This window comes from Pristis pectinata, chromosome 9 (genome assembly GCF_009764475.1).
Source record: "Pristis pectinata isolate sPriPec2 chromosome 9, sPriPec2.1.pri, whole genome shotgun sequence".
Classification (NCBI taxonomy): Eukaryota; Metazoa; Chordata; class Chondrichthyes; order Rhinopristiformes; family Pristidae; genus Pristis; species Pristis pectinata.
The window spans coordinates 30,390,374-30,405,646 of record NC_067413.1 but is presented as its reverse complement, the minus strand read 5'-3'; the positions used below and the strand labels follow the sequence as shown (position 1 = coordinate 30,405,646).

The 15,273-nt window shown below is 43.6% G+C and overlaps 1 protein-coding gene across 2 annotated transcripts in view; it reads right to left on the bottom strand.

Annotated features, from left to right (window-relative positions):
- Positions 1–15,273, bottom strand: part of nudcd1 (NudC domain containing 1) — a 92,594-nt gene that overhangs the window by 61,376 nt on the left and 15,945 nt on the right. Inside the window, exon 2 of one of the 2 annotated variants that reach the window (XM_052023186.1) lies at positions 14,381–14,535. The exons of the other annotated variant lie outside the window; for it this stretch is intronic. Within the exon in view, the coding sequence (XP_051879146.1) occupies positions 14,381–14,535 (155 nt within the window). The remainder of the gene's footprint in view (positions 1–14,380; positions 14,536–15,273) is intronic. 2 annotated transcript variants of the gene reach the window in all.

Here is a 15,273-nt window from a genome sequence, read left to right as displayed (position 1 = left end):
ATGTTTATTCCATCCAGACGCAAAATAAACTGCAAAACTACAAATGCTCAGGATGGAAAGCAGCCTTTGTGCAACATATTCCATAAAACAATATGATAGCTCAATATACATCTCACTCAGAGGATTGTGGATAACGTAGCTGCCATTAATGATGGATTATCAGTTGTTCAATAGTAAGAATACGTCTGATAAGCTGGAATGTCAGATCATATAAAAAAACTCTCAGAACAGCACACAGTCAGGGTTTAGAGTCCTAAGTGAGAGCCAGCAGGTTTTGCATGAGTGAGCTGAGTGAACCAGCAGTCCACGCCTGCACAATAAGCTGGCTTCTCAAGCAAACTTTGCTGGCTGATCGGAGAAGTTCTGGGCAAATGGTCCATCCACTCTTTTGATGGGGAAATTACGTGGGCAAGTGGAGAAAATACTGAAAATAAAATGAGTCATCTCAATCATTGCATAAAAAATGGCAATGTAAACCATTCAGGTTTGCTTTCTCATGAAATAAGATCATGACTGATCTTCCACCGCAACCCTAAAGTACTTCCACATCCATTGATTCCTGAAGTGCCTGAGAATTTTTTAATCTTTGTCTTGAGTATATTCAATGAGTAAAACAAAAATTACAGACAGTACACTGACGATGGATGCTCTGAAGCCCACCCCTTTACTCGCAATCATCAGTGATGGATGGTGTTGTCAAGTGGCATTTATTGACCCATTGCCTGGACATCAATGCTCAAGTTTCGGTTTTGATTGGACCACTCAACTTCTGATCTAATTATACACTTTTGTCCATGTTTGGACCAAGACTGAAAGTGACTACTTTTGGCTCTATATAAACTGCCCCTGCAATTCCTTCCAAATGAATATAAAATCTGCTGCAGGACAGGTGATGACCTGAGAATTGTGTACACAACGTCAAGCACATATGGCTTTGCCTTTCAAAAATGTGGACAATTAAATATGCCCCATCTGTACTATTATGCATAAACACTAGAATTGTCTTGTTACTGCTCCATGAACTAATCACTGGTGAGCCCAGCACTGCTGATATGTTCAACTCTCAATACGCAAGAACTGCAGTAACATCATCTTTAAATCTAGTAAATCAGTTGCTGCTTTGAGCTTTGTACTGCTCACACTTAGATTCTAGTTACTGGCTTGTTGTTCCCAGAACAGAAATGCACCAAAACATCTCAAGCAAAACAAATCGAGTAGCTGCTCCCTACTCTTGGAAAAAGAAATCAATAGTGGCAGTACAGCATTGCAAAATCCCTCAAGGGAGTCGAATGAAACAACAAGCAGTGAGCAAAGAAATTCATGAAAGAATAATTACAGCAACCTTGTGGAAGCTTTAAAATAAACAAAACAGTTGTGTTGGCTATGTCTGCCAGCTTGGTGTAATTTATAGGACAGGAATGAACAATGAGCAAGGAGGTATTTCTCCACTTTATCAGCCTGCTCAGCCAGAACCAGAGGTGGAACCCCTCTCAACTATTTACAGCAGCTGAAATTTGCATACAGGGAAAAGCTATACTTTGCTGAAGGCTGGCCACTGTTTTTTAATAGGCTTTAGAATGGATTCTTGCACTAATCTGGTACCATCCAGAATGGCACCTCTGTAGGATATCTGTGGCATCTCTAAGCAGGCTAAGACCCTTCAACCAATTGGTCTAACGTACCCTCACTGAGACATGCAAAATCTGAAACAAGCAACTTAAAGTAGCAACTATAAATCAGGTTTAACTTTTCCACAGAAAACAGAATATAGATCAGGAGAAACAAATGGGATTAAAAAAGGGAAATGAAAGAGATATATTGAACCACAAGGACTCATTAACTTCTAAAGGAATGAGACTTCATTGTTACAACCAAACAAAAAAAAAATCAGGATTGGAGAGATTGTCAATGATTGTCTCTTGAACATCACCATTAAAATTCACTTGCTCCCGAATGCAACATCTTTTTGGTAAATACAGTAACTATCCAGCTTCACGTCATTACATAGCTTTCAATGCAAGGTTCTGTATTGGTGCAGCCTATGGAATAAGAATAGCAACTTTCAGATTTTCATGTTTAACTGCACAATGTGCTCTGTGTGTATTGATACAATAAAAATAAAATAAAAGTGGGTGCCCTTAAGTGCTCTGATATTCTTTATACAAAATCGCCAATCATCTCTGAGCCCCTCCACTTGATTCCCTTTCCACTTGTTAGTTTGTCAATAGACGACATTATTTTACTGTCAACGGCAGTTCAACATGACTCCTGACACATGGCTCATTCTGTAATGAACCATCATCCTAATATTTATGCTGAAAATTAACAGCTATTATATGTCAACAGAAGTCACTCGAAGGATTCAATAAGCTTAGCATCATATCCCATATTAAAGTAACAGCAAGTAATGTTACGCACCAGTGCTCTGCATATGCTAAGGCAGATGGGTATTGTCAAAGCAGATATTTGATGAGACATAATTATACCAACAAGCAAGCCAAAAAAGCAAGGGACGGCATAGAAATATATTGCAATGGCATACTTCGACAGCTACAAAAGCTGCTTACATCTTTTCAGTCAATCTGATGCACATTTTCTTAATTCAAACAGTTCAAAGATCTAGCTATTGCATGAGCAATGTTGATTCTAAAACAAGACCAGGCAAAATGACAGTGACATGCAAAAGAATACTGAGAAATCAGTTGTCATCGGCCATGATCAAGACTGCAATATCATTAACATTGTCAGCAGCAGGACATACTGCTTAACAGTGGTAGTAGGACTGATGGTGACAGCCAGACAGCATGCCATCACTGAGGGTGCACAGTCAGTGACAAGGATGGCAGGACAACCACCCTCAATGATGGTGACAGTCAGGCAATGGCAGAATAATTGCCCTTGGTGATGGTGACAGCAGAACAACTGCCCGCAGTGTGTCTGTACCCAGGTTCCAACTCTCCACCTTTGGAGCCTGCAGAGATGCCTGTATGTAGGGCATCCTTCCAGAGAGCATGCATCTGGACACTACATTCAGTTACTCATTGAACCCTGGCCTGAAAATGCCCTTGGAAACCTGTCCCAGATAATGTGTCTCTTAGAAAGACCCTCTGTGCAATTTGACACTATCCCTTTCCTCACCTACCATCAAAATACACCCTGGCAGTCCATTCTGCCACCTGGTACAGAGGAATGGTCCACAGAGCAGCTGTCCTGCCCCTTTACACTGGGAGCTGGGTGGAGAACATTGTGCAGGGAAATCATGTACAATAGATTTATAGGCTGATTCACAAACCCCAAGCCACCTGGTCAATTCTGTGTTCCATGTCTCTACAGATCGTGAGTCGGCAGCCCTGAGTGAATATTTAACACAGGAGGGGGGTGTATCTCAAGCTCTGGTTGCACTTCAACCCAACCAACGATCCCAGTCTTGGGTCTTGGTCACCAAATGTAGGTAGGGGGAGGGGAGCACTAGTGGATTGTAGTAGAGAAATCCTCATGGTTCCACTTCTGCATCTGGCCAAGGTGGCCTGGCAGCAGGCCATAGGTAGGCCCATTTATACCGACAGCCACCCGAGGCCACTCTTTGTAAGCTACCATCATGTCAGCAGTACACATTGTCTGCTGGCATACTTGAGAACTTCTGAAATGGATGGGGTCTGCAGGGTCTGTGGTGAATTCTGCACAGAGGACACTGTTTAATGCCTGGTTTAGGTGTTGCTGTTAATAAAGAATAAAAAGCCAGGAGAGCCAGTTTGACTGTTAGGGGAGAGTGCCACCAAAAGCATGACCAAGTATGACAAGAGGTGGTTAATGAGGTAGGTCTTAAAACAGAAACAGTGAAGGGGAAGAATTTCCAGAGCAAGTGGGTGTGGCAGCTGAGAGTGGCCATTATAGTGGAGCAATAAAAAAATGAGGATGAACAAAAGAACAGAATTGGATGGGAACAGAAATCTGAGAGCGTTAATGAAATGGACTAGTGTACATGATAAGTGGGAGTAATGCCACAGAGAGATGTGTAAATAAGCATTGAAAAGTGTGTTTAATGTAAGCTAATTGTTTTTGTCTATTATTCATGTCATTTGACTCGAGCTTTTGACAATTTATCCTTCATTCTGATACAACAAATGCTGCAATTGCATTTAACTTCTCCATCCATGAAGAAGGGAAACTACCTCTAAATAATTTTAGACAATCAGAATTCATACATTTTTTTCTCGGGAATACAGAATGATTAATAAATTGATCAAATTGATTTTTTCCAGCATCTATCACAATTTAATAGCATATTATTCAAGCCCTTCCAACTGTACAGGCCTAATGATTTTCCCGGTTACACTTGGTGCATTACTCAGCTCTAATGCCTTTTGCCCATTTTTATATATTCTCATTAATCTAAAATGCTTTAGAATCAACACTTTCTGCAGCTACAGTACCTTTGCCTTTCCATAGTGTCTGATCAGAGGTTGAGTGGTTTCATTAAGTAGACATTGAAGCAATCTGCTATGCAGCAAGATCCTACAGCAATCAGGTGACCACTACCCATCATGGCTTCACTGGTTTCGTCTTGGCAGGCCTCGGGACTTCGGAACAGATAAGTTTTTTTTATATAAGTTTTTTTTAAATAACTTCTCATCGGGAATAGTGGGGGCAGGACTGCACAGGCACGTGACGTCAGCAGGTAAAGCACGGGCAGTTTAAAAAGCGGGTGAAAAAAAACTTGAGGTTTCGTTGGTTTCGCTTCAGCAGGCCTCGGGATTTCGGAACAGATCATTTTTTTTCTAAGTTTTTTTTTAATAAATTCTCATCGGGAATAGTGGGGCCAGGACTGTGCAGGTGCGTGACGTCAGCAGGTAAAGCACGGGCAGTTTAAAAAGCAAACCACCATATCCAGTGGGTAGTGTCAGAACAGGCAGCGGAGTGAAAGGGAGCAGAGTGGTTGGGCTTTGGCTCAAGGGGCTTAGGCGTAAAGGGGCAAGGAAAGGTAGGTGACTTGAGTAAAGGAAGGAGTATGAGTGCAGTTTCCTGTACTCGGTGTCAGATGTGGGAGTTCCCGGAGTCTCCCTGCCTCCAGGAAGGCTACATCTGCACCCGGTGTGTCGAGCTGCTGCTCCTAAGGGACCGAGTTAGGGAATTGGAGATGTAGCTCGATGACCTTCGTCTGATCAGGGAGAACGAGGTGATAGAAAGGAGTTATAAGCAGGTGGTCACACCGGGGCCACGGGAGTCAGGCAAGTGGGTCACAGTCAGGAGGGGGAAGGGGAAGAGTCAGGTACTACAGAGTACCCCTGTGGCTGTACCCCTTGACAATAAGTACTCCTTCTTGAGTACTGTTGGGGGAGACAGCCTACTTGGGGGAAGCAACAGTGGCAGCGTCTCTGGCACAGAGCCTGGCCCTGTGGCTCAGAAGGGTAGGGAAGGAGAGAGGAGGGCAGTAGTGATAGGGGACTCTATAGTTAGGTGGGCAGACAAGCGATTCTGTGGACGCAGGAAAGAAACTCGGATGGTAGTTTGCCTCCCAGGTGCCAGGGTCCGGGATGTTTCAGATCGCGTCCAAGATATCCTGCAGAGGGAGGGAGAACAGCCAGAGGTCATGGTACATATTGGTACCAACGACATGGGTAGGGACAGGAATGAGGTCCTGAAAAAAGACTATAGGGAGTTAGGAAGGAAGTTGAGAAGCAGGACTTCAAAGGTAGTAATTTCAGGATTACTGCCTGTGCCAAGTGACAGTGGGTATAGGAATAGAATGAGGAGGAGGTTAAATGCGTGGCTGAGGGATTGGAGTAAGGAGCAGGGATTCAGATTTCTGGATCATTGGGGCCTCTTTTGGGGCAGGTACGGCCTGTACAAAGAGGACGGGTTGCACTTGAATCCCAGGGAGACCAATATCCTGGCGGGGAGGTTTGCTAAGGCTACTGGGGGGAGTTTAAGCTAGAATTGTTTGGGGGTGGGATCCTAACTGGAGAGACTGGGGAAGAGATGTCTGGCTCTCAAATAGAGAAAGCTAGTAGTAGGTACGAGAGGGAAGATAGGCAGGTGATAAAGAAGGGACGTGCTCAGACCGGTTTGAGATATGTCTATTTTAACGCAAGGAGTATTGTGAACAAGGCGGATGAGCTTAGAGCTTGGATAAATACTTGGAGCTACGATGTGGTGGCCATTACAGAAACTTGGATGGCTCAGGGACTGGAATGACTGCTTCAAGTTTTAGATGTTTCAGAAAGGACAGGGAGGGAGGCAGAAGAGGTGGGGGAGTGGCACTGTTGATCAGAGATAGTGTCATGGCTGCAGAAAAGGTGGATGTCATGGAGGGACTGTCTACGGAGTCTGTGGGTGGAGGTTAGGAACAGAAAGGGTCAATAACTTTAATGGGCGTTTTTTATAGGCCGCCCAATAGTAACAGGGATATTGAAGAGCAGGTAGGGAAGCAGGTCCAAGAAAGGTGTGATAGCAACAGAGTTATTATGATGGGAGATTTTAATTTCCCCAACATCGATTGGCATCTCCAGACAGTGAGGGGTTTAGAAGCGGTGGAGTTTGTTAAGTGTGTTCAGGAAGGGTTCTTGACACAATATGTAGATAGGCCTACAAGAGGAGAGGCTGTGCTTGATTTGGTATTGGGAAATGAACCTGGTCAGGTGTCAGACCTCTGTGGGTGAGCATTTTGGAGATAGTGATCATAATTCTATCTCCTTTACGATAGCACTGGAGAGAGATAGGAACAGACAGACTAGAAAGGCGTTTACTTGGAGTAAAGGGAATTATGAGGTTCTCAGGCAGGAAATTGGAAGATTAAATTGGGAACAGATGTTCTCAGGGAAAAGTATAGAAGAAATGTGGCAAATATTCAGGGGATATTTGTGTGGAGTTCTGCATAGGCATGTTCCAATGAGACAGGGGAGTCAAGAGAGGATACAGGAACCGTGGTGTACAAAGGCTATAATAAATCTAGTCAAAAGGAAAAGAAAAGCTTACAAAAGGTACAGAGAGCTAGGTAATGTTAGAGATCTGGAAGAGTATAAGGCTAACAGGAAGGAGCTTAAGAAGGTAATTAGGAGAGCCAGAAGGGGACATGAGAAGGCCTTGGTGGGCAGGATTAAGGAAAACCCCAAGGTATTCTACAAGTATGTGAGGAGCAAGAGGATAAGATGCGAAAGAATAGGGCCTATCCAGTGCAGCAGTGGGAAAGTGTGTATGGATCCGGAAGAAATAGCGGAGGTACTTAATGAATACTTTACATCAGTATTCACTATGGAAAAAGATCTGGGGGATTATAGTGAGGACTTGCAGCTGGCTGAAAAGCTTGAGCATGTAGATATTAGGAAAGAGGAGGTGCTGGAACTTTTGGAAAGCACCAAGTTGGATAAGTCGCCAGGACTGGATGAGATATACCCCAGGCTGCTGTGGGAGGCGAGGGAGGAGATTGCGGAGCCTCTGACGATGAACTTTGCGTCATCGACGGAGAGGGGAGAGGTACCAGAAGATTGGAGGGTTGTGGATGTTGTTCCCCTATTCAAGAAAGGGAGTAGAGATAGCCCAGGATATTATAGACCAGTGAGTCTTACCTCAGTGGTTGATAAGCTGATGGAGAAGATCCTGAGAGGCAGGATTTATGAACATTTGGAGAGGTACAATATGATTAGGAATAGTCAGCATGGCTTTGTCAAGGGCAGGTCCTGCCTTACGAGCCTGATTGAATTTTTTGAGGATGTGACTAAACACATCGATGAAGGGAGAGCAGTAGATGTAGTGTATATAGATTTCAGCAAGGCATTTGATAAGGTACCCCATGCAAGGTTTATTGAGAAAGTAAGGAGGCATGGGATCCGAGGGGGCATTGCAATGTGGATCCAGAACTGGCTGGCCCACAGAAGGCAAAGAGTGGTTGTTGAAGAGTCATATTCTGCATGGAGGTTGATGACCAGTGTACCTCAGGGATCTGTTCTGGGACCCTTACTCTTTGTGATTTTTATAAACAACCAAGATGAGGAAGTGGAGGGATGGGTTAGTAAGTTTGTGGATGACACAAAGGTTGGAGGTGTTGTGGATAGTATAGAGGGCTGTCAGAGGTTACAGCGGGACATAGATAGGATGCAAAGTTGGGCTGAGGAGTGGCAGATGCAGTTCCACCCAGATAAGTGTGAAGTGGTTCATTTTGGTGGGTCAAATATGATGGCAGAATATAGTATTAATGGTAGGACTCTTGGCAGTGTGGAGGATCAGAGGGATCTTGGGGTCCGAGTCCATAGGATGCTCAAAGCGGCTGCGCAGGTTGACTCTGTGGTTAAGAAGACATATGGTGTATTGTCCTTCATCAATTGTGGAATTGAATTTAGGAGCCGAGAGGTATTGTTGCAGCTATATAGGACCCTGGTCAGACCCCACTTAGAGCACCGTGCTCAGTTCTGGTCGCCTCACTACAGGAAGGATGTGGAAGCCATAGAAAGGGTGCAGAGGAGATTTACAAGGATGCTGCCTGGAATGCGGAGCATGCCTTATGAAAGCAGGTTGAGGGAACTCGGCCTTTTCTCCTTGGAGCGACGAAGGATGCAGGGGGACCTGATAGAGGTATATAAGATGATGAGAGGCATTGATCGGGTGGATAGTCAGAAGCTTTTCCCCAGGGCTGAAATGGTGGCCACAAGAGGACATAGGTTTAAGGTGCTGGGGAGTAGGTATAGAGGAGATGTCAGGGGTAAGTTTTTTTACTCAGAGAGTGGTGAGTGTGTGGAATGGGCTGCCGGCAACGGTGGTGGAGGCAGATACGGTAGGGTCTTTTAAGAGACTGTTAGATAGGTACATGGAGCTGAGAAAAATAGAGGGCTATGGGTAAGCCTAGTAATTTCTAGGGTAGGGACATGTTTGGCACAGCTTTGTGGGCCGAAGGGCCTGAATTGTGCTGTAGGTTTTTCGATGTTTCTATGCTCATTTATTGATGGCACGGGCTGAGAGAAGAATGTTAACAAGACCACAAAGAGACGTCCCTGCATTTCTTTGGAAATCCACAGCATTATCAACATTCAACCCTACCATCCGTCACGGACAGAAGAGGTGGCATGTTGAATCTGGACTCAAATTTTCATGAGTCAGATACTGCTAAGCTTGGTTGATACAGCCACAAAATTCAGATGAAAGGGAACTTCATTTGATCTATACAGACATTGGCACTTGAGAAAATGAAAGGAAAATTATTCAATTCCCCCAATGCAGTGTAGGGTGTTGAACAAAGTTAGAGAGGGGACATGGACTAAAGGGGCACCATCATGAAGAGGTGATTAATAGGTTGGGAGTGTTGTTTGTGAGGTGGTGCACTCGATCCACCACTTACATAGACACTCAAGGTTTTCACTACCCTTCTGAATACTGGAGAAACAAAGGACTGCAGATGCTGGAATCTAGAGGAAAAACACTATGATGCTGGAGGAACTCAGCAGGCCAGGCAGCACCCATGGAGAAAAGCAGACAGTCAACATTTTGGGTCAGGACCCTTCTTCAGGGCTGATACGAAAAGGGGAAGCCTAAAATATAGGAGGGAAAAGCAGAGCAGTGATAGGTTGACACAAGAGGGGGGATGGGGCAGGGTGAGCACAAGGTGGTGATAGGTAGATGCAGGTAAGAGGTAGTGCAAAGCAGGTGCGGGGGAGCAGATCCACTGAGGGATGGGTCAAAGGTAAGGACAGAGACAAAAAAAGGGGGGCTAGAAAAAAGAGAGATAGGCTAGGAAAGGGAAGAAAAAGAAGCATGGTTGGGGGGGTGTGGGGAAGGGGTGTGGGGATTACTTAAAGCGGGAGAATTCAATGTTCATGCCGTTTTACTGCGAGGTTCCAAGATGGAAAATGAGATGCTGTTCCTCCAGTGTGCGTTTGGAACTCTCCTGGCAGTGGAGGAGGCCATGAGTGGAAGGGGACTGTTCTGTCTCTGGTCAAGAAAGAAACGGAGGGTGATCATGATGGGAAATGGAGGTGTATAGGGACTGGACGTCCATGGTGAAGATGAGGTTGTGCATGCCGGAGAACTTAAAGCTATGGAAGAGTTGGAGAGCGTGTGATGTGTCATGAACATAAGTGGGGAGGGATTGGACTGGGGAAACAGGATAGTGTTCAGGTACGAGGATACAAGCTCCATGGGGTAAGAGCATGTGGAGACAACAGGTCTGCCAGGACAGTCCATCTTGTGGATTTTGGGGAGGAGATAGAAGCAGGCAGTCCTAGGTTGCGGGACTATCATGTTGGTAGCTGTGGGGGGAGATCTCCCGAGGTGATGAGGTCAGTGATGGTGCGGGAGATAATGTCCTGGTGGTCCTTGGTGGGGTCATGGTTCAGGAGTAAGTAGGAGGAAGTGTCCGAAAGTTAGCGTCTGGCCTCTGCAAGGTAGAGGAATGTGCGGCGAAATTCAAAGCGCAAACTGGAGGACCAGCACCTCATTTTCCATCTTGGAACTTTGCAGCTTAACTGCATGAACACTAAATTCTCCCACTGTAAGTAATTCCACCCCCCCCCATGCTTCTTCTTAACTTCCCTTTCCTAGCCTCTCTATTTTTTCTACCCCCTCCTTTTTTTCTCTCCTTACCTTTGACCCATCCCCTGGTGAATCTGCTCTCCCCTCCTCCCCCACACCTGCCTATCATTATCTCTTACCTGCATCTACCTATCACCACCTTGTGCCCACCCCACCTCCCCTCTTTTGCTCTGCTTTTCCCTCCTATGTACTGGGCTTCCCCTTCTCCCATCTTCAGTCCGAAAGAAGGGTCCTGACCCGAAACGTTGACCGCCTGCTTTTCTCCACAGATGCTGCCTAGCCTGCTGAGTTCCTCCAGCATCATGGTGTTTTTCCTCCTGAATACTCCATTCTCCACTTTGAGTGCCCATGGGCCAGAGATTCCCAGGAGTCGGTGGAGATGTTGCATTTCTTCACAAGGGCATTCAGCACAATCTTGAATCCTCTTCTCTGTTGCCTGGTAATCTTTTCCCAAGACAGAGGTCAGAACAAATGTTTGTTTCAGCAGTCTAACATCAAGCATATAAGCAACATGCCCCCTCCCCCTCCCCCAGGCATAGTCAATTGAGTGCAACTGGGGCTTTAACCCTGGGGATGCTGGCCTCGAGAGGATGCTGACATTGGTTTGCATATTCTTCCAGTGAATGTTCAACATTCCAGTTCAACATTCTTCACCAAACTGCCTCTGCAGCACCACACTGCATCCAACAACAAAAACTCACAGCGAGATCCCAGAAAATATGGACTGCTTCCCATATTTCAGGAGCCACCTCTCGGCAAAGCCAGATATCAATGATGAAACTTACCAGCACAACCTTAGATCATTTGAGGAAAGGGGTATCTAAAGGTCAAAACCTCAGACCTGGTGCAAATATTGTTATCTACAGGGCAGCATTGATCCCTACCTTTATATGTGCTTCAGAGTCAATATTATAATGTGGAAGCCACAACAATCAAATTGCACTCAGCAAGCTCCCATAAACAATGCAAAAATGACCAGATAATCTTTCTGGGAAATGATGAGCGTGTAGCTTGAACTTGAAATAGCTCACAGATATGTGGTAGGGGAATGATCTCACTGAACAAACTACTTCCACTGAACCAGAGCAAAAGCTCCACGGTGAAATTTACTTGAATTTTCAGAATGTCTTAATTCAAAAGATACATGGGAGAGTTCAGATCCAGGGACATGGGAGCAAATAAGCAAACAATTCAAAAATAAAAGTTCTCTAAAGCAGGAAGTATTGTTTGAAAAATAGAGCAATAGCCGGGAACGTAGTAACAAAATGATGAACGTCTGGATATACACAATTCTATGATCTGATAAATTTTCTAATCAGAAAATGGCAGAAAAAGTGTATGGACCTAAACATCAGAGAATAAATCAGGAACCTGGAAGTGCATTTAACAAGATTAATATTCAAAATTGGCTCAGAGGTAGGAAGCAGAGGGTGGTGGTTGAAGGTTGTTTCTCAGAAGGGAAATGGTGACTAGTGGTGTACTGCAGGGCTCGGTGTTGGGACCCCCGTTATTCACTATTTATATAAATAACTTTGATGCGAACGCACAAGGCTTGATCGGCAAGTTTGCAGATGACATGAAATTAGCAGGTGTTGCTGATAGTGAAGAAAGTTATCATAGATTATGGGGAGATCTTGATCAGTTAGGGAAGTGAGCTGAGGAGTGGCAAATAGATTTCAATACAGATAAGTGTGAGGTGGTGCATGTTGGAAAGTCAAACCAGAGTAGGGCTTATACTATGAATGGTAGAGCACTGGGGAGTGTAATGGAACAAAGAGACCTAGGAGTACAAATGCATGGTTCATTGAAAGCGGCGTCACAGGTAGACAGGATAATGAAAAAGTCATTTAGCATGCTGGCCTTCATCAATCAGGCCACTGAGTATAGGAGTTGGGACATTATGTTGCAGGCCACATGGAGTACTGTGTACAGTTTTGGTCACCCTGTTATGGGAAAGCTGTGGTTAAACTGGAAAGAGCGCAGAAAAGATTTATGAGGGTGTTGCCAGGACTAGAGAACCCAAGTTATAGGGAGAGATTGGCAAGGCTAGGTCTTTATTCTCAGGCAACCTTTTAGAAGTGCTTAAAATTATGAGGGGCATAGATAAGGTGGATGGTAACAGTCTTTTTCCCAGGGTAGGGGAGTCCAAAATGAGAGGGCATGGATTTAAGGTGAGAGGGGAAAGATTTAAAACGGACCTAAGGGGCAACTTTTTCATGCAGAGGGTAGTGAATATATGGAATGAGCTGCCAGAGGAAGTGGTTGAGGCAGGTACAATAGTATCATTTAAGAAGCACTGAGATAGGTACGTGGAAGGGGGGAGGCAAGAGGGATAAGCGCCTAACACAGGAAATTGGGACTAACTAGGTGGAACTGGTCAGCATGGACTCAATGGGCCGAAGGGCCTGTATCCACACTCTATGACTCTAATACAATTATGGGCCAAATGGCCTACTTCTGCTCCTTTGTCTTGTGATCTTGTGAAATCATGGAAAATGTTGGATTAGGGTTCAGATTGTTGTTTCTCATGTTTTTTCCCGTAGTTTTAGCTTTCTTTACACTTGCTTATATGTTTGTATAATCATCTGTTTGTAAACTTTTAGTAACTTGTAGTATATTTGGCTTTCTACTTCTGTAGTTTCTTTGTCTGCAAAACTGAAGAGTAACTCAGACAGTACCTTTTCACAAGCTGTTAACAGAGTCCCTTATCTAACCAGCTTAGATCAGTTTACAGTATAAAGGAAGAGAATGAGGCCAGTTTCTTTGTTACTTAATTTTACTTGCCTCGCTTGCTAGTACAAGCTGGTACTGTCTGACCTATATTTTGATGAGTATCTAATAAAGAGGCTGTAACCATAAGATTTGCACCTCATTCTTGACTTCCAAAGAAACTTCTGGACAACATCATCTCCAGATCTAACAGAAACTTTAATCCATATAGAGAGTGCTTAACCAAATTAGCAGTACAGTGAGGAGGGCAAACTCATGGAGTGTATCAGAATTATTTTCTAGATCAGATTGTGATCTAGAAAACATATTTTATACACTCCTTGAGAGCCAATATATAAAGGGATCTGGGTGAACTTGTATACCAGTCACTGAAGGCAATACGCAGGTGAAGCAAGCAGTTAAGGTGTCTGGTCTTTATAGCAAGAGAATTTAAGCATAGCAGGAAAGATGAAAATTAAGTCAACTGCAGATGTTGGAAATCAAAGAATAGTATTAACTCTGTTTTTCTTTCCACAGATTCTGGCTGACTTGCAGGAGGAGGAAAGATGACTTGCTACAATTATTCAGAGCCTTGGTGAGACCATAATTGAAGTATCGCATGCATTCCTCATCTGAGAAAAGATATACTTGCTATAGAGGGAGTGTATTGAATGTTCACCAGAATAATTCCTGGGATGGCAGGACTGTCACATAAGAAGAACAAAGAATAAGGGAGAGGGGAAAGTTCAGTCTGATATCTGAATTAATTGAAGTTCTCTGATGATGATTAAATGGTCTTCCAGATCTGAGATGGCACACTTGCTCACATTAGTTACAACAGAGAATGAAAAGGAGAAAATATACTGTCACACTTATGATTAGTAAAACTATAGGAAAAGATACACTATGAAATTTTTACTTTAAAACCAAGTGCTGCAGATTTCCCTTCGTGCCCAAAGATAGAAAATTACTGGTTTAAGATGTATCAACTGTAACAACTCAATTTCAATCAAATTCAGCTCTATCTTGTCTACTTTTCCTACAAAAGAGTTGTTTGAACTCTTTATGGAGGTTAAGTTTCTCATACTTTACAAACTTACAACATATATACTTCCAGTTGTTAAAAAAATAAACACAAATAAGATGAACTTACCAATGTGACAGCCAGGTGCATTACTCTCTCATGTTGATCAACATAATAGACACTGTCTTGATACCACCTATCACAGTGCAGATAATTGTACATGCCAAAAACACGCATATGGTCCAGAGTATACTGATCCTCTCGCAGTTTCACCTCAGCTACAGCTAAAAAAATAAATCAGAGGTATAATCAGAATAACTGGTTACAGCTCAAATACCTTTCTTAAAAGATTTTGTTTCTGATCAGCTGTTAAATGGAATTCTGGCCAAAGCTAAATCAAACCATTAATTTCAGCAGAATATGATGACGATAAAAGAAATGAAACCTACAAGACCAAACAAAACACTACAATTTTTGCAATTACTGCATGTGATGTAACTTAATTCATTGAGTAGCAGGTTGTACATTAAACATGTCCAAAGATGCTCCATTCTTCCACTTGTGTGGAATTGTGTAGCCGGATGGGTTAACTTCAGACTTTCCTGCACCAGCTCATTTGTTTGATTGCTCTGATAATAATGGAGCATCTAGCTTCTCACAGGGCTTTTCTTTAGTGCCAACTTTCTTCCCTTCATCCCTCCCTCCAAAAGTCGCTGAAGCATGTTTCAGTAGCTTAATGGATGCGGCCAGTTTTCTACTACTCACCCAGGTGAAGTTCTTCATACTCATGCAGAAAGAGAATGAAAGTAAGTGTAACATACCTTCAGCAATGAGGATCTGCACTCCAGAAACACTTCTAGCCATTTCAGTGCAGTTACAATAGTGGCATCTACCCAACAATGTGGAAAATTGCCCTTTTGACTAAAAATAGGATGAATCCAATCCAGTTAATTACTGCCTAAAAATCTATTCTCAATCATCAGCAATGTAATGGAAGGTACCATCAGCATTTACTCACTGAT